Source organism: Sycon ciliatum, chromosome 10 (genome assembly GCF_964019385.1).
Source record: "Sycon ciliatum chromosome 10, ocSycCili1.1, whole genome shotgun sequence".
Lineage (NCBI taxonomy): Eukaryota > Metazoa > Porifera > Calcarea > Leucosolenida > Sycettidae > Sycon > Sycon ciliatum.
This window is the reverse complement of record NC_088652.1, coordinates 16811631-16834770: the sequence shown is the minus strand read 5'-3', so window position 1 is coordinate 16834770 and position 23140 is coordinate 16811631. Positions and strand designations below refer to the sequence as shown.

The 23140-nt window shown below is 45.3% G+C and overlaps 1 protein-coding gene across 1 annotated transcript; it reads left to right on the top strand.

The window, feature by feature from the left end:
- The first annotated feature begins 1387 nt into the window (after positions 1-1387).
- On the top strand, positions 1388-4290 carry LOC135826476 (uncharacterized). Its single transcript, XM_065339084.1, has 4 exons — positions 1388-1822; positions 2314-2461; positions 2834-2908; positions 3597-4290. The coding sequence occupies exons 2-4, from the start codon at positions 2377-2379 to the stop codon at positions 3977-3979; spliced, it is 543 nt and encodes a 180-aa protein (XP_065195156.1). The 5' UTR covers positions 1388-1822; positions 2314-2376; the 3' UTR covers positions 3980-4290.
- The last annotated feature ends 18850 nt before the right edge of the window (positions 4291-23140 follow it).

The window sequence follows — 23140 nt, the reverse complement described above, 5'->3', positions numbered from 1 at the left end:
TGGCAGAATCCGGTACTTTTTATGGTAAGTTTCATGCATGTTTGGTATGTGGATAAAAAAAATTGAGCAGAATGGAGCAGAATTCGAGGAATTGTCCGCCATAAGGATTGTATGGTTCTGCCAATTTCACTGCTTTTCGAGCAGAATCTGCCACCTTTTCGAGCATTATCCGCCAAGGTCTACTTTGTCGTACAACTTTGCCGTATAATGCCGGCAGATAAGCGGCAGAATTATATACTTTTCGGGTATGTTTAATGCATGATTGGTATGTGGACAAAGAGGAGCAGAATTCAGGCAAATGACTGGCGTAAGCTTGGCATAGTTCTACTAATCGCATTGCTTTTCAAATGAAATGACAACTTTTCGATTAATGTCCTCTAAGGTCTAAGGTCTAGTCTCCTTAAAAAGAATAACAGGGATAACATTCATGATTCATACCTTGTGGTCGTGCAAAACCATCACGAGCTTGTCCTGCAGCTCGTCCGTCCACTTGAACCATTTGGTACATGCAGATGCAGATGCGGAATTCTTCCGCTTCCCACTACTGGCACTACAGTAGAGTCGCGCGCCCAAGAACGTTGTTTCCAAGGGGTTAGCCTGGGACGTTCTTATTTTTCAGCAATCTGGCTGCGTTCTTGTAGCACGTTCTTAGAAACAATCCGTACTGGATCATAATAATGTATCCCACAAGCTTCCAGAAAACCAACACCGCCGTTCTTAGCTTTAGGCTGTGGCGTTCTTAGAATTTCAGGCTGGACGTTCTTGGGCTCCACGTTCTTCAGCGCGCGACTCTACTGTAGTGACATTGATAGGAGGGGGCGAAATAGGCGAAATAGGGATGCTAGCACTACACTGCTCGTCATCATCGGACAGTTGAGGGACGTTGGTCATATTGATAGAAGAGCAACCGTAATCTGGTATTATGATGAAACGTTGAAAAAACCCCAAAACTTCCACATGTGGGACGTTGCTCTTTGCTCTTTGCTACCTTTGCTTTTTTTTAATTAATCTTTTCTTCATCCGCCATCGATGCATCGCCATCGCCATCGCCATTACACTACAAATTGTCTCCGCGCTATTTTTGACCTTTGGAAATGTACTTTGACCTTTGGCTTTCACGCGCTTTCACAGATTCAGCTTCCCGCCCCATCACGTGGTTGAAATCCATGACTCAACCCGGGTCAGACTGTTTACATGAACATTTCGGAACATTTCAACCCGGGTCAAGCGCAATGCGTCATGTAAACGCGCCATTCACTTTGTGCACATGGCGGGTTGAAATCTGACCCGGGTCGAACTCAACCCGGGTTGAAACGCTTCATGTAAACACAGCCTTAGAGTTCATAACCCCGTGGACTTTTGCATGCATGCTATGGCTGTGTTTACATGAGAAATTTCAACCCGGGTCGAGTTCAGCCCGGGTTGAAAGTCTGTACGACAGACAAAAGAGGTGAGCGTTTACATGAAGACAGTTGACCCGGGTCAAATACTGATATGCCGCCAAAAGTCCACTTCTACAGCCCTGTATGGTCACGTGAATCCGTTCGCGCGAAATTTGCATCTGCAGTCTGTTCAAACCTGGCGCGAGATACGTGATTTGTGATCCACCCCCGCCTGCATGCACCAGTGCACCACAATGCACCAATGCAGCAAGCGCAGGCATCGGGGACATGCCCGCGCTCTCCGATCATCCGGGCCTGCCCGACGCGTATAAAGGGCTGAAAGGGGGCAGTCTTGTCACAAAGGTCCCGGAAAGCCAATCAAGAGAGCTTCCTTCCATCCTCCATCCATATCCGCCCCTCAAGCGACTACCATTACCCAGGTGAGTTCTCTCTGACCTCAACGATTACCGCTATAGATTCTGTTTCAGAATTTCGGACACAATTTCGAGTTCATTATAAACAGCATATTTTTGCCGGCACAAGCCGCTTCACTAGTATATAAATCAATGATCATTTTCACTGTTAGGATCCCGGCGATAGGCTATGCTTTTGGGAAATCCTTTAAATAACAAAATTTAAATATAGCACCACTCCAGTGTGTTAGTACATCGTATGTACAAGTACATCAAACGTAGCGTAACAACAGTGACGTCAGTGGTCTAGCTGGTTTTCCCTGTTCTCTTCTGCTTCTCAGTCTGTAGGTATGAAATGTATTATAAATGTTTTTTGGTAATTGACTGTTGTGAATCATGCTTGCATGGTTGACTCCAACGCGTACATGCAAGTAATAATAATAATAATAATAATTGGCTGACTGGCATCTATTGATATGCTTTCTTCCCCCCCCCCCCCCCTTGCGGTCTTCTCTCAGTTTTCTTCGTAACCGTTGACAACACCTACGAGACAAGCCCCAGCGTACACTGGTGCATTCAACATGGCCCGCTTTCTCCTGCTGGCATTGGCCGTGACCATGCTACAAGTCTTCGCACCAGCTTTGGGACAGAGCACCCCGGCCCCACGTAAGTGATACCTCGATGTGTTACATTTCTATCACGCCTAGCTAAACCCCACCGACAACTTAACATTAAACCTTTCACAGACGTGAATTCCAAGAAGGTGAACTCCGACTGTTCTAGTTTCGTTTCCCCACGATTTGTTTCTCTCTGTATGGTTTCGTCATGAGGCGTTGGCATAATCAGTTTGGCACATGCGAATCTGCTCTAACACCAGGTACTATCTAAACTGCTTACCGGGTATTGTTGCGTTTTTGCCGTGTTTGCACGGCACAACTCATAGCAGCATTTACCTGCACGTGCATCCTACCATCGCGGCTGCTTTATGCAATGACATTATGTGCTTGTGTACATCTACTTCGTATGTGTGTGCTGCAGATGACTGCAGAATCTGTGGGAAAACGGATTACGAGCTCAAGACGATTGTGCATCGCATCCTTAGCAGGCCAGTCGGTAAGTGCAGTTGGTGATCTTGTTCCCTAGGTAACCAATATGGCCACGGGTGTATCCTGGGATTCCGAACGATATCGCATTATTAAACTATGGACGAGTTGTGAAATGCCTTTACCACCCCCAGTATGTGGTGTGCATAAAAAAGATTGCCGCATATCCAATCAAGAATTGTTAACTATTTTCTATTTCTTACTGGATCCATCCAATATGCGTACCGTATTTTTCGGAGTATAGTGCGCACTTTAGATGTGCTATTTTGTGCCCTAAATCACAGTTGCGCACTATGCTCCGAATATGAAATGCATGTGCTTCAATGAAGATTGAAGTGCGCACCCCCAATGAAGATTGGGGGTGCGCGTAATACAAAGGTGCGCACTATACTCCGAAAAATACGGTACATGTACCCTTCAATATTATTAAATTTCAACACTCTCATGCTTTGTTGCCACGAGGACCCAGATAAAAATTAGCGGATAATGGTGGCAGAGATGCCGGCAGATTTTGGTACAGTGGTTTTCCTGTAGATTTCATGCACGTTTTGTACCGACACGAGGATATGGAATAGGAGCAAAATTCGAGAAATTGGCCGCAATTCGCTTTGTGAAATTCTCGTAATTATTTTCACCGCATTAACCATCAAAGGCTATCACCAACGCTCTCGCCTGTGTTTGCTTTCTTTTTCATCCAGTGTTCACCGGTCGGGTTGTTTCTACTAAAGACAGCAGTAACCTAATCCAGGTCACCAGCATCTGCAAGGGTGGTCTAGTACCAGCATTTAGAGATGCCAGCCGCCGCCTACACCCGACCACCCGCTGCGACAGACTGGATGACACTGGCCTCCAAAAGCAACTGTTTGTGAGCACAGACAACAGTTACAAGTCGAAGACGGCTAAGTGCCTTGCACCGTGTGGACTGAACGTCGCCGTTGGCAAGAAATACATCTTCGGTGGACACTCTGCGGGGGCATTTAATTCTATCATCGTTCTAGATGATACGTCTCTGATCGCTAGATATAACCAATATTCCCGGGCACTCCTGGATGATCTGAGCACAACTCCCATTAACGAGTAATGTGTTCTGGAGCTGATCACTGACTTCACAATGCGCTCTCGCTCTCTCTGCTAGTCCAGGCTATTTGAACGAAATACCCCTCCCCGCCCCGCGTGTCACTAATTTCTGATTAGTGCCTCAGTTGGACGGTCAAAGTCCCTTTTCACATCCTTTCGACTATGTCATGCTATTGTACTTGTCCAAGGTTTTTTATTACTTTTGTTTTATATTACCCCACTGCTGTCCGTTCTTTGCACCTGACCCATCCCTTCTATTGCTTCTTGTCGTCATGCTTCCTGTTATGCAGTATTTCTGAGAGAAACGAGAAAAAAGAGCTCATACCCGAGTACTCTGCAGTATTATTCAGTGTGTTGATTCTGTCTCTGTCTCTCTCTCTGTCTCTCTCTGTCTCTCTCTCTCTCTCTGTCTCTCTCTCTCTCTCTCTCTCTGTCTCTCTCTCTCTCTGTCTCTCTCTCTCTCTCTCTCTCTCTCTGTCTGTCTCTCTCTCTCTCTCTCTCTCTCTCTCTCTCTCTCTCTCTCTCAGTATTTTCAAGGTGATCTGGGTATAACTTAAAAACAAGAAACCGATAGGGGTGGTGCTTAGGGTCCAGCGGATAATGCGGGCATTATATTCGGCATTAGGAGACTATCCGAGCATTTAGAGCATTATGGAGCATTAGAAAGGAACTTGGGGCCTCACGCAATCTGCTCTCCAGAAGTTGGATGCCTTCCACCGACGTCAGTTGCGGTCTCTCCTTGGCATCAAATGGCCACAGCGCATCTCCAAGGAAGCTCTGTACCGGAGATGCCAAATGGATTAGATCAGCATCTTCGTACGCCGTGCAAGGTGGCGTCTATTTGGTCACATCTTGCGGCTGCCACCATCAACCCCCGCAGTATTGGCAATGGAAATCTTTTTTGCAAACAACAGCACCAGATGGCTTGGCGAGCCACGCGTCTCTCTTCCCAGCGTGCTGCATCAAGATCTGCAGAAAGCCGGGCAGGGTAGACTCCTGACTCTGGAAGATCTCCATTCGCTCCGGGCAACAGCTGCCTGTCGTAAGAGCTGGAAGGCTCTGTGTGAGGCAATATGTTCATCCAACTAGTTACAAATCAATGTACTTGTAATCCCATATTAGCCCGACAGTGCAACGTCAAATCAACCGGATATATCTCCTTAATTTGCTCATCTCCCTATGTTTCTCTCTCTCTCTCGCTCTCTCTTTCTCTCTTTCTCTCCCCTTTTTTCTCTAAAAGCCGATCACGACAACAACCAAAATACTGTATAACTCAATATCAACTGGAAATGTTATATCATCACACATCCAAAGTACTATCTTATATTATCCGAATACCATAATAGCAATAAAAAGAACAAATTCTGCAGTCATCGCCACACTACAACGAAGTCATGAAAGTTTACCAGAATTAATTTTCTTGTCACATTCATCAGTGGAAAGTCGTGACTGAAGAGTAACCATGCTGAACAATGATTAAATATACATTCAATGATGTGTAACGAGAACAAAATACAGTGCCAAAATAGAAAGAGGGAAGGTGAGACAATAGCAGTGAAGTGAGAGCTAAGTGCAACGGTGGGTGAAAAACTAATAATTATAACGCTAAAACTGTGTAGTGAGACAAACAATCATGCTGTGCACCTACGAAAACAATTTTAACGCAACTACATGTTTCTTCTGCTTACAAAGATCAGGCTTATGCAAACGAATACAAACAGCCTCAAGTACTTTCAACTGACTAGCATACCGTGCACGACAAAGAACAGAAAAACTAAAATCATCATACACCTGCAGACACTTAGGGTGAGACAACAAGTGAAGAAAAACGGCGGACTTCTTACGATCACAATCACCATCGGATTCCTCGTCTCCAACAACCACAACCTCGTCCTCCGTTTCATCTCCCAACTCGTCCTCAGTGTCGTCCTCCGTGTCATTCTCCTCATCAACACTGATCGGTCCCAGGGTCGTTTGACGTTGTTTAACCTCTGTTCGTTGACTCCTCCTTTGATCTTGATGGCAACTTGTTACCATTGTTGTTGTTGTTGTTGTTGTTGTTGTTGTTGTTGTTGTTAAATCTTGTGTTCCCAGTGTCCTCGCCGGTGCTTGATCTCCAGTACTGTAATAATTCATTGAATAATTAGCCGTTGATCGTCTAGGTCTTTGAATCTTGATTGTGTTACTTTCTTTGTTGAATTCCGTTCCCTTCAGCCTTCTTTCTCGTTGTTCACAATCAGTGCTTGCCTCATCCATATATGCACGTGCCACCGACACCACAGACTCAGCCCCAGCACCGCCGATGATAGATGTAGGTGGCGGTTCTGGGGGAGGCAACGGCAAAGACGGCGATGAGGGCATTACCTCATCACAGCGTCCACTTTGGTCTTGAGCTGAATGTTGTTGTGGTGTGTTATCTTGTGTTGTTATGGTGCATTGTGTTGTGGTGACAATATGCCCATTACCCGACTCCAAGGCTCTCGATACGGGTAATGGAGGCACTATTGCCGATGACGGAGATTGTGCTAACGATGGCTGTGGCCGAGGGTTCTTCAGTGGCCTGCCGCGTTTTGGTCGCAGTGCCCGTGCCGAGCTAGTCAGCATATGCAGTGGGACGTGCTGCTTGATACGTGCGTTCAGATGTTGAAGAGTCCTACCAACGTACCGACTACCGCATTGTCGGCACTCAAATTGGTATACCAATTTAGATGCAAGTTGGGTTGGTAGGACATCCTTCCTCACCGTGAACTTAGCTCTCACTTCACTGCTATTGTCTCACCTTCCCTCTTTCTATTTTGGCACTGTATTTTGTTCTCGTAACACATCATCGAATGTATATTTAATCATTGTTCAGCATGGTTACTCTTCAGTCACGACTTTCCACTGATGAATGTGACAAGAAAATTAATTCTGGTAAACTTTCATGACTTCGTTGTAGTGTGGCGATGACTGCAGAATTTGTTCTTTTTATTGCTATTATAAAATTGTTGTCTCCACGTCGATTATTTGAATACCATAATAATTATCATTATGATTATCAACTCCCTCAGTATTTCAACTGTAGCAATAGAATCACACCATCTATCACAATATCAACATGCAATAACTATCATAACGTATCGCATGCGATATCCATACTTATCCTGTTTTCTTTTTTCCGTCCTTCATGTTGTTTTCTGCCTTGACATCAGCATCTTTCATAATTATTTGATTTCTGTTTACCACCACTCAGCATAAGCGAAATCATCAATCATTTGATTGACGATGACGCGAAAATGCAAATAATAATAAGAAGAAGAAAGGAACAAGACGAGCATTGTGTGAGGTTTAAGCGACATAAAGAGATTCATTGTCAATAATGTCGGGAAATCTCAGGTTTTCGCAACAATCGGCTATAGCCACGAGGTGCAACGCCATAATATTATATATCGCCATTCGCTTGATATGATATGAGGTGAGCGCCTTAAACTACATTATTTATCCCTTTAATATGAACATGAAGAAAGCGGTTCAGCTTGCTACATATGAAACGAAAGAAAATCTTTTGTTAGAGCTATGTTTTCTGGAGTCGTAAACTTCATATGGCATTCAATTGACCGTAACTTTGGTGTCTCTCAATGGATTTGAGTGAATTTTTCACCACACACTCCTGCCACTATGCTGGCCCTCTGGACATGATTTAAAAGTTCTTGCGCCTCACTGACAGGCTTTCCAGGCCGGAAAAACTCAAACTTCCGGCATAGTGCCACGTTGTGCGAGTCACCCAGGGGCCAAATCAATGCATTTACAATTTTTTCAGATTTTTTTGCCCATTCTGTCCGTGCGCGGGACCCAAACCTAAACTGATAAGTCCACAAGCAGCCATGGGTGGTGGGATAGGGCCCTTCACGTGGCCCTGGAATCTGTCACAACGGCAGGAGTGGTCGTTCTCTCACAGACTCCCACAGACCCAAGTCAATTTTTGATATTTTTTAGGTTTAGGGCGTGCTACGAGGTCGTACCTTTGATACAACATCCAGTGCTGGGACGTCTACAGCAAGCCATTTCCACAGCGCTGCAAACCGAATCCAGGATACACTCAAAAATGGGCAGAGACTACCACTCACGTTCCACTACTGCCTAGTACTGAATCCTACCTGACTTCTTGACATGACTCAAACTTGCCAAAGTCACTCAATCAACGTCAACTACAATAATCAAGCCACATATCTGCAACGTCACGAGGGTGCTGGCAAAGGTCCTGCCGCCGTGCAGCCCCAATACGTGGCTAATGAACGTGATTTTTGGACTTGGAGCAAAATTCTGCACACCTTCGCGTCTTTCCATGATACGACAAGTTGCGCACGGTCTGCTCAGATTCAAATATATAGCCACGTTACGCATATCCGTAAAACGTCTCGACAGGTTATAGGAGCGCTGAGGAGAAATCGGAAGTGTCTCTCTCTCTCTGCAGTCGAAGCGAATGGCCTACACGTCCATGCCATGGTAGAGTCCAGGATCCGCTATGGATGCTCAGCTTTCTTTAGCTCTCTCTCCAAGGCTAACGAGGAGAGACTTCAACGCCTATGCAACCTGCGAGCCGTGTACAACCTGACCTCCCGTACCCGTATGACTCCCGTGTATGCGGAACACAACCTGCTTCGTGTACACCAGCTCTTGCGTGAGACAGTGTGCTCGCTGGTCTACTGGTGCTTGGAACAGTCTTCCACCTGATGCGAGAAACATCACGTCCCCCCTCCAGTTCAAGGGTGTGTTGCACGCATATTGTCTTACTGTAGCGTGACAGCAACCCCCCTCCCCAGTCTTGAGTACTAGTATGTAGTAATCCTGATGCTCTGATACATGCCGAGACTAGCTGTATGCTCAGTCTCCGGCTAGCTGTATGCTCAGTCTCCGGCTAGCTGTATGCTCAGTCTATACATTCTTGATCTTATCTTCTTCTTTTTTCAAACTCGGATGGTGATTGGTGACGCAATATAGTTATGATGAAGAAAGGAAGAGGACAAAATGTTACGAGTTATGACGAACTGTCCACCTACGTAACCATATCTTATATCATTTACATGTATTATCCCAGTTCTGCAAGCTTACAATCATATGCTCAAGCGCAGAGCTCTGCCCTAGACTATGTCTTTTTCTCTTTCTTTGCTCACCTATTGCTCATCACTTCTTTTACAGATTTGGTATTATGGAAAGTTTGGAAACCCCCTCGATAGGCGAAAGCCTTTGGGGAATCCTTTTAAGTGTAATAATTGTTTATTGTTTAAAAACAATCAACAATATTACACTGACGGTATCCCAACTCCTTATTTTACCAGATTTTGTATGCCTCGATCTATTTCCTTAGCCTATCCTCGATTAACTGCTCCCTCTACATAAAGTTGTCATTTCATTCTTCTTGCAGGAGATCCCCTCGACAGGCTCAAAGCCTTTGGGAAATCCTTTTAAAAATATAATAAAATACAAAATACAATACAAATTATACAGTCAGCGAGTGCGGCAAAATGGCACATGGCACAAATGGCACAAAACTGACAAGGAGTACTGAGACATTCGGAGACCTGGCACGTACATGTAGCTCCAAGACTCCTCCAAGGCGCAAACCAACAACCTTTCAACTTGGAAGGCTCAGGTTCGGAAAGGTCCAAGAGGGGAAGGAAAGCGCAACGAAGAAGAGCACGAGCTACGCATCACGGCAAGAGTATATAACGGGGGGTTATATACTCTTGATCACGGCAACAAAGAATGCCGAAAGTTACTGGATGATGACGAAACTAGTAAGACTATTGGACAGACCGGCCTTACTACAACTCTACGACGCAAAGCAACAAACCACCCAACTTGGGAGTAGGCCCCAGCGGCAGATGCTAGCTTAATGTTGCCAAGATGCTTTTTGGGATGCTACCTGACAACTCAGAAAGATGCTAGTTTGGATGCTAGACAACACGAATTATGCTACCTATTAATCATCTGTCATTGGTAATGGTGAAACATTTGGGTGAAACATTTGGGTTGAAAACGGTGTTCCGTGCTATTTATGAATTCTCACAAAGCAGGTATGTAAAAAGAGTTTTTAAAGGTGCGATGTTGGCATCATGTTGCTATGGAAATATTTGCAATACAAACAAGCAAATACCAAGAAGTACCAATGGCAATGTGGGTCTTGGTCACAACTAGGTAATGCAAACAAATTGAATGTAGTGCATGCAATTATCAATGTGGTAGTTAGGCCTTGACAGATTATGCTAGCATAATTTTTCGCATAATTCCTACCGAAATCGAATAATCGCATAATTCGAGGCAAATTGCATACGAATCGCATAAAATTGGAATAATCCGCCTGTTAGCTGTACATGTTCTACAAGTACAAGTACAAGTAGATGCACCAGGAAGTCATAGGTTTACGACTCCCTTGATAACATGTCCAGTCCACTACAATCAGTGACGGTCGTAGCTAGGTCGGACGGTGCGTTGACCCTCATTAAACTTTTACTACCACAGTACAACGCCCTCTACAAAAAAAGTTCCCCTGTTATTTTGCACAGAACCATTATACATTAGCAGCATATGTTAGCATAATGCGGCATAATATAACTTTTAGCATCAAAATAGCATAAATCTGCAATTTTTTCAGCAATGCGAAAAGCATAATTTCACGAAAATATTAGCATAATCCGTCAAGGCCTAGTGGTAGTACCGTAATACTAGTTTCATAGTGTAATCTAGACCGAATTCCACATCCAGAATGCCAAAATTGGCAAAAATGTATCGGATGCCGGTAAAAACTGCTGTTTATGCTAGCATCGTGTGGAGTCACAAAATGCCCTTTTATGCTACTTTGGGTGCTAGCATTTGCCGCTGGGGCCTACTTGGGAGGCTCAAGTTTATATAATGAACATAGAAGGGGAAGCTAAGCGAAGACGAATTGTAACAAACCGAAACGCCAACATCCTACTGAACTAAGCGAAGACGAATTGTGACAAACCGAAACGCCAACATCCTACTGAACTAAGCGAAGACGAATTGTGACAAACCGAAACGCCAACATCCTACTGAACTAAGCGAAGACGAATTGTGACAAACCGAAACGCCAACATCCTACTGAACTCCACTATCATGTATGACTAGTTATGTACAATAACAAGTAGTTCCACACGACGTACGTTTCGCCGTATAGGTCATGACGGCTCATCAGGTGTGCAAGATTTAACTCGGATGGTGAGCCAATATAGTTATGATGAAGAAAGGAAAAGGACAACATGTTACGAGTTATGACAAACTGTCCACCAACGTAACCAGATCTTATACAGTCAGTGAGTGCCACAAAATGGCACAAAACTGACAAGGAGTACTGAGACATTCGGCGACCTGTAGTAGTAGTAGTAGTAGTAGTAGTAGTAGTAGTAGTAGTATTTATTATTTGACTAGGGGAGTCCCAACAGGCATGGCCTTGTTACAGGGAACCCTAGGTGAATCTTTGTGAGGTGAGCAAAAGTACCAGCAGATTGTGCCTGACGACAGTTTGGAGGAAGAGTGTTCCACCGACCTGCCGCCAGAAAAGAAACTGAGCGCAGTCCATACCCAATATGTACAGTAGGTAATACTAAGGCAGCTGTATCCTGGCCACGAGTACGAGCATTTGTGTGCGGGCCAACTGAACGCAGGAGAAACAGTGACTGAAGGAGGGGGCTAGTAATTGATGACAAGCAGCGATAGACCAAAACGTATAGTTTCAAATTAACTCGTTGCTCAAACGAATACAGATGACACCGTTGTAAAACTAATGCAGTTGGGGTCATTCTATCTAAACCAAATGCCTTCTTCATCGCAATATGGCTGACCGTTACAAGCCTGTTATATAGGGTAGTTTTCAAACAGTGCACATACGCATTACTTGCATATTCTAGAGTAGACTGTATAATTGACAAGAAGAAAGTTCTCCGAGCTGTAGCTGATAAATTGCGACGGCCATGAGCAAAACAGGCTAGTTTAGCGAAGACCACTGAACACACCTTTTCTACTTGTGGGCGGAACGTTAGATGCTCATCGATTAGTATACCGAGGTATTTCACAGTAGAGACAGGGGAAATGACAATACCTTTACAGGTCAGGTACAGGGCTGGGCTCAGTGCAGGCAGGGCAGGACGCCGTATCAACATGAACTGTGTTTTAGTCGGGTTGAGCAGAAGGCCTTTCTCATCAAGGTATTGCTCTAGCAACCGCATACTATCCTGCAAGCGTAGCATAATTGTAGCCACATCAGAGCCGAATACGTAGAACGCAATATCATCAGCGTACAGCTGCACGACACTCTGGTGAAATATATCGGGTACCCGGCGAATGTAGACGCAGAAAAGCAAAGGCCCAAGAACAGACCCCTGGGGGACCCCTCTTGTACAGGGTTTGGTGTCACCCTTCTCACCATTGACAGTAACCTGCTGGCTGCGGTTCGTGAGATAGTCTGAGAACCACTTGAGGACAGTGCCGCCTAAGCCAGTGGTGGCTAGCTCTCCCAGCAGACCTGTGTGCTGCACACGGTCAAACGCCTTGCTCATATCCGCAAAGACTACTCCGCATTGGTCACCGTTGTCAAGCGCTCTGTTCCATCTGTCTATGCAAAGTGTCAGGGCATCCTCACAGCTATGGTGTGAGCGGTACGCAAATTGTTCACCTGGTATGGCTGACAGGTCTGGATTCTGGGTGAAATACGAAGTGACTTGCTTGTGGACAACGTTCTCTAGGATCTTGGCCGCGATAGGCAACAGTGAGATTGGCCTGTAGTTGGTGGCTGAGGTCTTATCACCAGATTTGTAAACAGGGCAGACATGGGAATGTTTGTAGGCAGCAGGAAAGATGCCAGAGCGAAGAGACTGGTTGACGATAACAGTTAACGGATACGAGACTGAATCTCTGCAGGATTTCAGGATGCAGGACGGAATATCATCGGAGCCGGTGGCTTTGTTGGATACCAGAGATTCAAGCAACTTGGAGATGGTATCGACGCTGACGGTATCAAACTCCAAAAGAGTAGTGCTATTGGGGTCTGCAACGGGTAGGGGCAGCTCGACTGGTCTGGCAGGGTCATGGACGATCTCGGCGAAGGTAGTTGTCAGATCGGCGAGTGTGGCTGCTGGGGCAGCCCTCACTGCTGTTCTACCAGACAAGCTATTGATAATGGCCCATTGGCCTCGTGGGTCGTGGCGACGATTTTTGAACTCTCTGATGTAATACTGTGACTTCAGCTGCCTGTTGAGGAGAGTGCCTTCTCGCCGTATTGCACGATACCTCTGCAGAAGCTGTTGATCTGACGGGTGAGTGCGTACTTTTCTATGTAGGTGGATTCGTTGCTGGAGGAGGTGTTTCAACTGAGGTGTCACCCATGGCTGAGGCTTCGGTTTACTGAAAGCTGGTGAGACCACGGGGCAGATCGGTGAATGTTTGTCTAAAACTCGAGTAATACAGTGTGAAAGCTGGGTGACTTGTGCATTGACATCAGCTGACTTGGGGAGAGGCTCCAGAGTGCTGTCGATATCATCACAGAGTGTAGCGGGGTCAATTGCATGTGGGAGCGGTTTGCGCACGAATTTGAGGCGGGAGTTAGCTTGCTGCGTGGCTTTGTAGGAGAAGTTAGTCAGAACGAGATCATGGTCGCTCACGCCGTCTACAGATACTACAGTTGTCTTAACATGTGGTGCGGCAGCCTAAACGAGTATTAGATCCAGACATGTCTTGGCAAGTCGCGTTGGTGAAGTCACGACATTGCGGAGGTGAAACTCCTCACACAGATTGGACAGGTGCTTGTAATGGTGGTTATTTGATGATTGCTGTAGCACATCAGTGTTAAAGTCCCCTAGTACAATAATCCTGCTAAATTTACGGCTGATGACGTCAAGATGCTGACTGCACAGGTTCCAGAAGTCGACAGTTGCACTCGGTGGACGATATATACTGCACACAGCCAGCTCAATAGCCTTAGGTTTGGTACACAGGCGAAGACGAACAGAGACACACTCCACTCCTAGCTCAGTGATGGGAATTCTGTTAGAGTGAATATCAGAATGGACATAAATGCATACCCCTCCACCATGTAGATCTCTATCCTTGCGATATAGATCGTAGCCTGGTATATGAACACTAGAATCGGGTATGCTGCTGTTTAGGTGGGTTTCATTCACTGATAGCACGTGGATCTTATGGTGGTGCAGGAGATGGTGAATGTGATGGACCTTGTTTCTGAGACTACATATATTAATGTGAGATATGGTGAGTTGGCTTACTGGAATGATGACTTCTTGCTCTTCGGGTAGCAGCACAGGTACGCATATTGGCATCTAGCTCCAACACTTCTCCAAGGCGCAAACCAACAACCTTCCAACTTGGAAGGCTCAGGTTCGGAAAGGTCCAAGAGCACGAGCTACACATCACGGCAACAAAGAATGCCGAAAGTTACTGGATGATGACGAAACTAGTAAGACTATTGGACAGACCGGCCTTACTACAACTCGACGACGCAAAGCAACAAACTACCCAACTTCGGAGGCTCAAGTTTATATAATAAACATAGGGCATGTTCGATTGTACGAATCCATCAGCCCCGGACCCGGATTCGCCAAATTGGTGCATGTTCGATTGTACGAATCCGGATCCCGAGAGCACGGATTCGGATCCAGTCAACCCACCTCCCGGGGGATCCCAGAGACGGATTCGACGGATTCATTTCGATAGTACGACTCGTATCTACTCGAAACTCGCAATATGCGTACACTAGGTCAAGAGTTTACCACAACGCGTACAGATACTACGGGATGAGCTGTAGCAACGCGGTTGCTAAGGCCTTGAAACGGATTATTGGTTGTGCCAAGAGTATGAGTACATGAAAAGCAGAGTGTGCAGCTTGGGGCCTTTTCTGCTACGGGTGTCTGTCACGGCGAAATTCCGTGATTACATCATATTTGGCCCAGATCTGAGGCGAGAAATGGCGTAGTGCGTACAACTGAGCTGCAGTTGTGCGGAAAGAGACCTGCTTGAATCCTGCTTGTACGCACTACATCACTAAAATGATGTAATCACGGAATTTCGCCGTGACAGCAACCCATCCGAGCTGCACACTCTGGTTTTCATGTACTCTTGGTTGTCCACATTCGATTGTATCCGTCCGATCGAAGTGATCTGGTCGGCGGGGATCGGGATCCAGTTTCTACAATCGAATGCAGCCATAGATTCTTTTTTTCCTTTCTCTTTAAAAAAAAATATTTTACTGCCAGAATTCGTCTTCATACAAAAGTACAAGGAGGCAGATATGCCTGTTTGTTGTACGACTTTAAATAAATCCAACCAACCAATTAGCAGCGGAACACAGTAGCCAAACTGGATAAACGTTGCATCCGTTGCGTGGCCGATGAGCACCCATTGGCCCACACTCTTCCCCTGTACACCAGGCTGGGTGTCTGCCCAGTGCTGGAACGAGGGGAATGCAAGCTCCGACTCCTGACAGAATCCGTTCTGGAATCGTCAGTGAGCTGTTGTCGTCCCGAATTGTATTGCAAGGCCCGCCGACAGGCATGACCACTCGAGGTCAATTGGGACGCAACCTTCCCCTCCCCCTGGCCCACAGTGCTTCTGGCGCATGCCGACCGCTTCTAGTCAGCTGCCGACTCTGGAATGGCCTGCCCGACTGTATGAAGTCCATAGTATCTGTCCGTGAATTCAAACGCATGCTACGCGTTTTTTACTTCGGTTAAATGTAATGGCTTTCGTAACCTGCTGATGAGACTCGAAAGAATCATGCTACGATGACCCGACTTGTAAATTTGAGATCCATTTTTCTGCTCGTCTTGACCCTGCCTCCCCTCATTGCTACTTCCATTTTCGTATTTTTATTTTCATTTATTTTCTCTTCATTTCTGACTCTTCTTACTGGTTGTCATCGCTTTCATAATATTGGGCAGAACTGCCCGTTTGCCATGCGATGTAAAATAAATAAACAACAACAACAACAACAACAACAACAACAACAACAACAACAGTGTTGCCAACAAATGACAGCGTGCAACAAAAAAATCTTTCCTTGCAAGGGCACATTTTCGGCCATAACTCTTGAACGGCTGGTCAGATCGGGACACAATTTTCAGAGAATTTGCAGCTATTCAAGCTCTTTCAACTGACGTAGCACTCAATATGAATTTACAAATTCGATTTTTCAGCGAATGAGCCGCTGACAGGTGAGAGGATGACGCTACGGTCAGCTTCAACTGAAGACAACGCCCGCCTAGACATCGGTGCCAGTGGAGTCTGGGGAGGTCGGTACGAGCGTTCGTACTTTGATGTCCGGGTTTTCAACCCCCACGCCCCCACCAACGCCAAGTTTGCCTTGCCCGCTGTGTACAAGCGACATGAGCAGGAGAAGCGTCGCCGCTACGAGGAACGGATCACCAACGTCGAGCACGCCTCCTTCTCACCAGTTGTCTTGTCCTGCACTGGAGGGTATGGCAAAGCTGCGACAGCACTCTATGCTCGGCTGGCATCGATGCTCGCCGACAAGAAGCAGGAGCCGTACGCTGCCACAATGTCCTACATCCGATGTAAGCTCAGCTTTGCCCTCATCCGTGCGGCTGTTGCCAGTCTGCGAGGCCATCGGCACCGCGTGCCCTCAGATGCAAATGACTCGGCCCGATTTGCGGTTGCCATGAGCAGCATCGGTTAAAGCTCCCTCCCGAGGCTCCGTACTAGACTGTTTTCACAGCCATTTTTGCTCTCAGCCCTTTTTTGCTCTCTCGACTGTTTTCACAGCCATTAATTTTTTGCTCTCTCGACTGTCTTCACAGCCATTTTTTGCTCGTTTTTCTTCCGGTGCTGTTGAGGTTGCACTCGTAATTGTGTTTATTTTGCCCGTATAAGAGGCTTGGCAGTTATTGGTGAAAAAAAAAAAAGGTTATGAATGCTGTCTGCTGACCATGAAGTTGTGAGTTCAAATCCCAACCTATCCTCAAGTCAAAAAAAATTTTCAGCGAATTATGGGTAGTCTGCCACCTTTGTGGCAGACTACCCAGAAATTCGCTGAAAACTCGAATTTGTAAATTCATATTGAGTGCTACGTCAGTTGAAAGAGCATGAATAGCTGCAAATTCTCTGAAAATTGTGTCCCAATCTGACCGGCCGTTCAAGAGTTATGGCCGAAAATGTGCCCTTGCAAGGAAAGATTAAATTTTTTTGTTGCACGCTGTCATTTGTTGGCAGCACTGTATTTGAATGTAAGCAGACCGTGCGCAACTTGTCGTATCATGGAAACACGTGAAAGTGTGCAGAATTTTGCTCCAAAAAATCAGGTTTTTGAGCAACGTATTGGGCTGCACGGCGGCGGGCGAAGCCCGCCGCCGTGCAGCAGGACTTTTGCCAGCACCCTCGTGACGTTGCAGATATGTGGCTTGATTATTGTAGTTGACGTTGATTTAGTGACTTTGGCAAGTTTGAGTCGTGTCAAGAAGTCGGGTAGGATTCAGTACTAGGCAGTAGTGAAACGTGAGTGGTAGTCTTTGCCGGTTTCTGAGGGTATCCTGGATTTGGTGTGCAGCGCTGTGGAAATGGCTTGCTGTGGAGGTCCCAGCACTGGATGTTGTATCAAAGGTACGACCTCGTAGCACGTGCTAAACCTGCAGCGCTGTGGAAATGGCTTGCTGTGGAGGTCCCAGCACTGGATGTTGTATCAAAGGTACGACCTCGTAGCACGTGCTAAACCTAAAAAAATTCAAAAATTGACTTGAGTCTGTGGGAGTGTGTGAGAGAACGCCCACTCGTTCCGTTGTGACAGATTCCAGGGCCTCGTTGAGGGGCCCTACCCCATCACCCATGGCTGCTTCTGGACTTGTTCTAGGTTTGAGTCCCGCGCACGAACAGAATGAGCACGAAAATGTGAAAAAATTGTAAATGCATTTGTTTGGCTCCTGGGTGGCTCGCACACCGTGGCACTATGCCGGAAATTTGAGTTTTTCTGGCCTGGAAAGCCTGTCAGTGAGGCGCAAGAACTTGTAAATCATGTCCTGAGGGCCAGCATAGTGGCAGGAGTGTGTGGTCAAAATTTCACTCAAATCCATTGAGAAACACCAAAGTCACGGTCAATTGAATGCCATATGAAATTTATGGGAAATCCCCACAGACCTATTGAATGTCATGAAATTGCAATGCTGGTACAGCAGCCGTGTAGAAATTCACTGGCATGTAACTTGCATAATATACATGTGGTACATGTAACATTAACATTAGTCGACCAACTCCCCATGAAAGCAAAGGAAACACCAAGCCTAGACATAGGATTATTACATAACTTGCCTCCGGTTCCTTGCAGCACTCATGGAAGCATCTTGGACAAGCTGCAGCTCATGCTGCAACAACTCTTGCAAGTGGATAATCTCCACCAACAACACGGTGTTGGCATTTAGCAACACCAACAAAGCTGACATTAGAGCCAGCACAGGGCTAAGGAGAGGGACAATGTCCACCATCTCGATAATACACAATGAGATCAAAATGATATCTATCAACAAAAGAAAACGAGCAACGTCAGAACAATCGCCAGCAATTGGCATCGTCGGATATCTTCCAATTTTTTGCACCACAACACGTGCACGTGGCTCTTCTTGACCTTCGTCTTGACCTTTCGGGACCTTTGGTTTCAGTTCACAGTTCAAGTTCCAAGGTCACGTCTTTTGATCGTCATCCCTCCAAAAAAAGGTCACGCGACCACAGCATACCTCGTCTCGCGCGCTCTTGTGTTTCGTCATGTAAACACCACCTTTTTTTCAACCCGGGTTGAAATCTGACCCGGGTCGAACTCAACCCGGGTTGAAAAACTCTCATGTAAACACAGCCTGACTGTAAATGTGCACACGGCAGACCCTGGCTAGACTGGGCCTAGCGCCTGAGCATGTGTCGTATCCATGCTATTGGCACGTGCCTTTTAGGCCTCTACGGGACAAGTTATTTAGCTGTCTTATTATTTATCTATCTCCCGTAAACGGGTTCATAATCGTCTTTATTTTATATTTTCACACAAGGCCTGAAGCCTTCCTCAGGCAAGTTTTTGCTGAGCTTTCTCCGCTTGGCAGACGGAGCGAAATCGGTTGTCGTTTTCCTGCTTCCTTCAGCCGAGGGTGCGTTGCTGGGGGCTGGGAGCTGCTGCGGTGTTTCTAACGTTGTCTTCTAAATCATCGTCACTTATGTCCTCGCACTCACTGACATCGCCACTGGCAGCAGGCAGTAGAGAGCCTGACGCAGCCGATGAAATGGCGCCAGCCACAGATGTCACTGCGGGCAACCACCCCAAACGAGGGACAACTTCTCCCAGTTGTCAATTATTAGGCGACCACTACCAGAACGGGTGCTTTCATTGACCGCCGTCCTGAACTTCTTCCTCAAAGCCCGCACCTTGAACAAAGAAGCATCCATGCAAACACAAACAGACACATACAATCCTGGGGATTAACGTTTATGTGCATGCTTGTGAGTATGTACCATTACTTTTTTAGGACAAGAAAGTAAAGTATACATGTAGATTGACATTCTTTGGGTATAAATTTCATGTACATCTACATGTAAATTTCTCAGTCTTTATCACCAAATGCACTATGATATTCATTTAATTTAAGCTTATATAACACACTAAATGTATGCTGAAGCTGTATGAAGACATTCACCTCACCTTTTCCTTAATCCTACTGTATCCATGGGATATTTGCCTGCCCTCGATCTCACGTTGAGTAATCAGGCGTTGGTGGACGGCATCATCTTGGGTGTTTTCCTCATCCACTGTGATAGCCTTGGGTGGCCGAAAATCCTCCACATTGACGCCATCCATCATAGCTAACCTACGGCGTACCACGTTATACATTTCTACCAGGTCGGCTTCCATGTCTTTTCCGATGTAGTCCATTTCCAACTGGAAACAACAAGAAATGATCAAGAAAATGACCATGCAAACCTCAGTGGCACGCATCCCGCTTACCACAAGAACCAAATTAATTCTCCTTATCATTGAAAAAATGCATCATTATTATGCTTAAAATTTTTTTAATGATAAGGAGAAAATGCTATGAGTTAGGTCTAAAGGCCGATTCACAATACAACTTCTTGCGACGCGACATGCGACTTGCGACACCTGCGACGAGCTGCAGCAGCGACGCACGGTTCACAATCTTTTTCATGTTTGCGACATCCTTGTGCACAAGTAGTACTATGCACGTGCACTGTATGTGCACCCAGTGTTGAAACTGTACTACAATTGAGTATGTCGCATGTCGCAAAAGTTGAACTTTCTTCAACTTCTGCGACAGGTACCTTGGGACAGCTTTTCAGCAGTTTTTCAGTTACATGTACGTACACTTGTACAGGTAGTTCCAAGAACTGATATACCACGTAGTTACCCATATTCCCCCATAACAGCATGCATGTATGCAATGGATGTGAATCGTGAATAGTGGTTGATGCTTACATTGCCTATGTCTGGCTGTAGTAAGTACATTGTACACGTATAATAATAACATGTACGCATTGCCACCTTGTTCATCAACTTTAGCAATTGACGTAGGCGGATAATGCGGGCAGAAAAAATTGGCAGAATCCGGTACTTTTTATGGTAAGTTTCATGCATGTTTGGTATGTGGATAAAAAAAATGGAGCAGAATGGAGCAGAATTCGAGGAATTGTCCGCCATAAGGATTGTATGGTTCTGCCAATTTCACTGCTTTTCGAGCAGAATCTGCCACCTTTTCGAGCATTATCCGCCAAGGTCTACTTTGTCGTACAACTTTGCGGTATAATGCCGGCAGATAAGCGGCAGAATTATATACTTTTCGGGTATGTTTAATGCATGATTGGTATGTGGACAAAGAGGAGCAGAATTCAGGCAAATGACTGGCGTAAGCTTGGCATAGTTCTACTAATCGCATTGCTTTTCAAATGAAATGACAACTTTTCGATTAATGTCCTCTAAGGTCTAAGGTCTAGTCTCCTTAAAAAGAATAACAGGGATAACATTCATGATTCATACCTTGTGGTCGTGCAAAACCATCACGAGCTTGTCCTGCAGCTCGTCCGTCCACTTGAACCATTTGGTACATGCAGATGCAGATGCGGAATTCTTCCGCTTCCCACTACTGGCACTACAGTAGAGTCGCGCGCCCAAGAACGTTGTTTCCAAGGGGTTAGCCTGGGACGTTCTTATTTTTCAGCAATCTGGCTGCGTTCTTGTAGCACGTTCTTAGAAACAATCCGTACTGGATCATAATAATGTATCCCACAAGCTTCCAGAAAACCAACACCGCCGTTCTTAGCTTTAGGCTGTGGCGTTCTTAGAATTTCAGGCTGGACGTTCTTGGGCTCCACGTTCTTCAGCGCGCGACTCTACTGTAGTGACATTGATAGGAGGGGGCGAAATAGGCGAAATAGGGATGCTAGCACTACACTGCTCGTCATCATCGGACAGTTGAGGGACGTTGGTCATATTGATAGAAGAGCAACCGTAATCTGGTATTATGATGAAAGGTTGAAAAAAACCCAAAACTTCCACATGTGGGACGTTGCTCTTTGCTACCTTTGCTTTTTTTTAATTAATCTTTTCTTCATCCGCCATCGATGCATCGCCATCGCCATCGCCATTACACTACAAATTATAGCAATAAAAACTGCTTTATGGCAGTTTTCTAAAAAAAGTTATTGTGTTCTAGTCCATGGACCCCGTCTAAAAAGTAAGAAATTAACGAAATGTGATAGCTGAAAATTAAAATTTCACACAAAACCTCACAATAATCACAACACTTGAAATGCTGCTTTGAACACTAAACTTGTACTGCACCAACAATTGGCAACATGCATGCATAGGAAAGAGGATCACGAGGGGAAAAGGTCTTCTGCATGTAGCTTTTCATTCTGTGTGTGATTATTGTGAGGTTTTGTGTGAAATTTTAATTTTCAGCTATCACATTTCGTTAATTTCTTACTTTTTAGACGGGGTCCATGGACTAGAACACAATAACTTTTTTTAGAAAACTGCCATAAAGCAGTTTTTATTGCTATAATTTCTTTTGTTTTTTCTGTCGCCAATCAACGGAATGCCCTATTACAACATATTATGTAAATGATGGCCTTCACATCATATCAATACCATATTATACGCATTGATGTGCAAGCCTTTTCTTGCAGAAAATGGCACTAGCATAATGCATGTTCTTCTGCGGGGAAACATGTGAGCAGTGGTGGTGATACTTTTTTTATACGGAGGTCATTCTGTGCATGTTGCTGTTGCAGAATTTCATTACTCTGTCATAAAATTGTCTTGCCTTTCAGATATTTCAGATTTCTCCACCCTCAATCAGATTTATTTGAGAAATGTAGCCATGCACCAGGTGCGTGTCGCAGATGTTTTTGTTGATTCTGTGTTTATAATGGTTTATAGTCATGGGTTATCGTGATAAGGTCATCCAGCATCATATAGAAACTGAAATCGTAATCCTGTTGATGTCGATACAACTTTTGGAAGTAGTTCAATGACTTCAAACTGTTAGTCCACGATTGTCTAAAACAACACAGCAAAGGAGGAACAATAAACATGTATTAAAATGTAACCGAATACATTGCTGAGTCCAAAACCTCGTTCCAACAACTACACTGATCCTGAGGAGGAAAGGGGCAAGGCTATGGTTGGAGGTACTGAGAGATAAACAAGGCACTCCACATCTTTTGGTGAGTGTGAAAGATATCTAGTCGAACCTCTTTAGGACGAACACCAAGGGACCGATGGTATTTATTCTGTGAGCTTAACCTATTTTATAACCAGAGAATACAATTATATCTCCAATAGACATACGAATAGATTTCTTCTACAGCGAAAGATTCTAAGCCACACCGACTGATTGACTCGTCCCGTATGAAACAATTGAGTCACTAGTGAGATTCTGCAAAATGAAAATGCGTACAAACTTTCGCTCTACATCATGAAGTGCGAAACTTCGCACCTTTGGACGCGAAACTTGCAGGGAACGTTAAATGAACTGTCGTAGGAAATTTCGTGAGATCGGGTCATGGCGTACGTGCACTTGGCCCGCGCAAACTACGAAAATGTGCAGAACGCAAAGTTCGTGCAAAAATTCGCGCACACTTTCCCAAGGACTGTCGC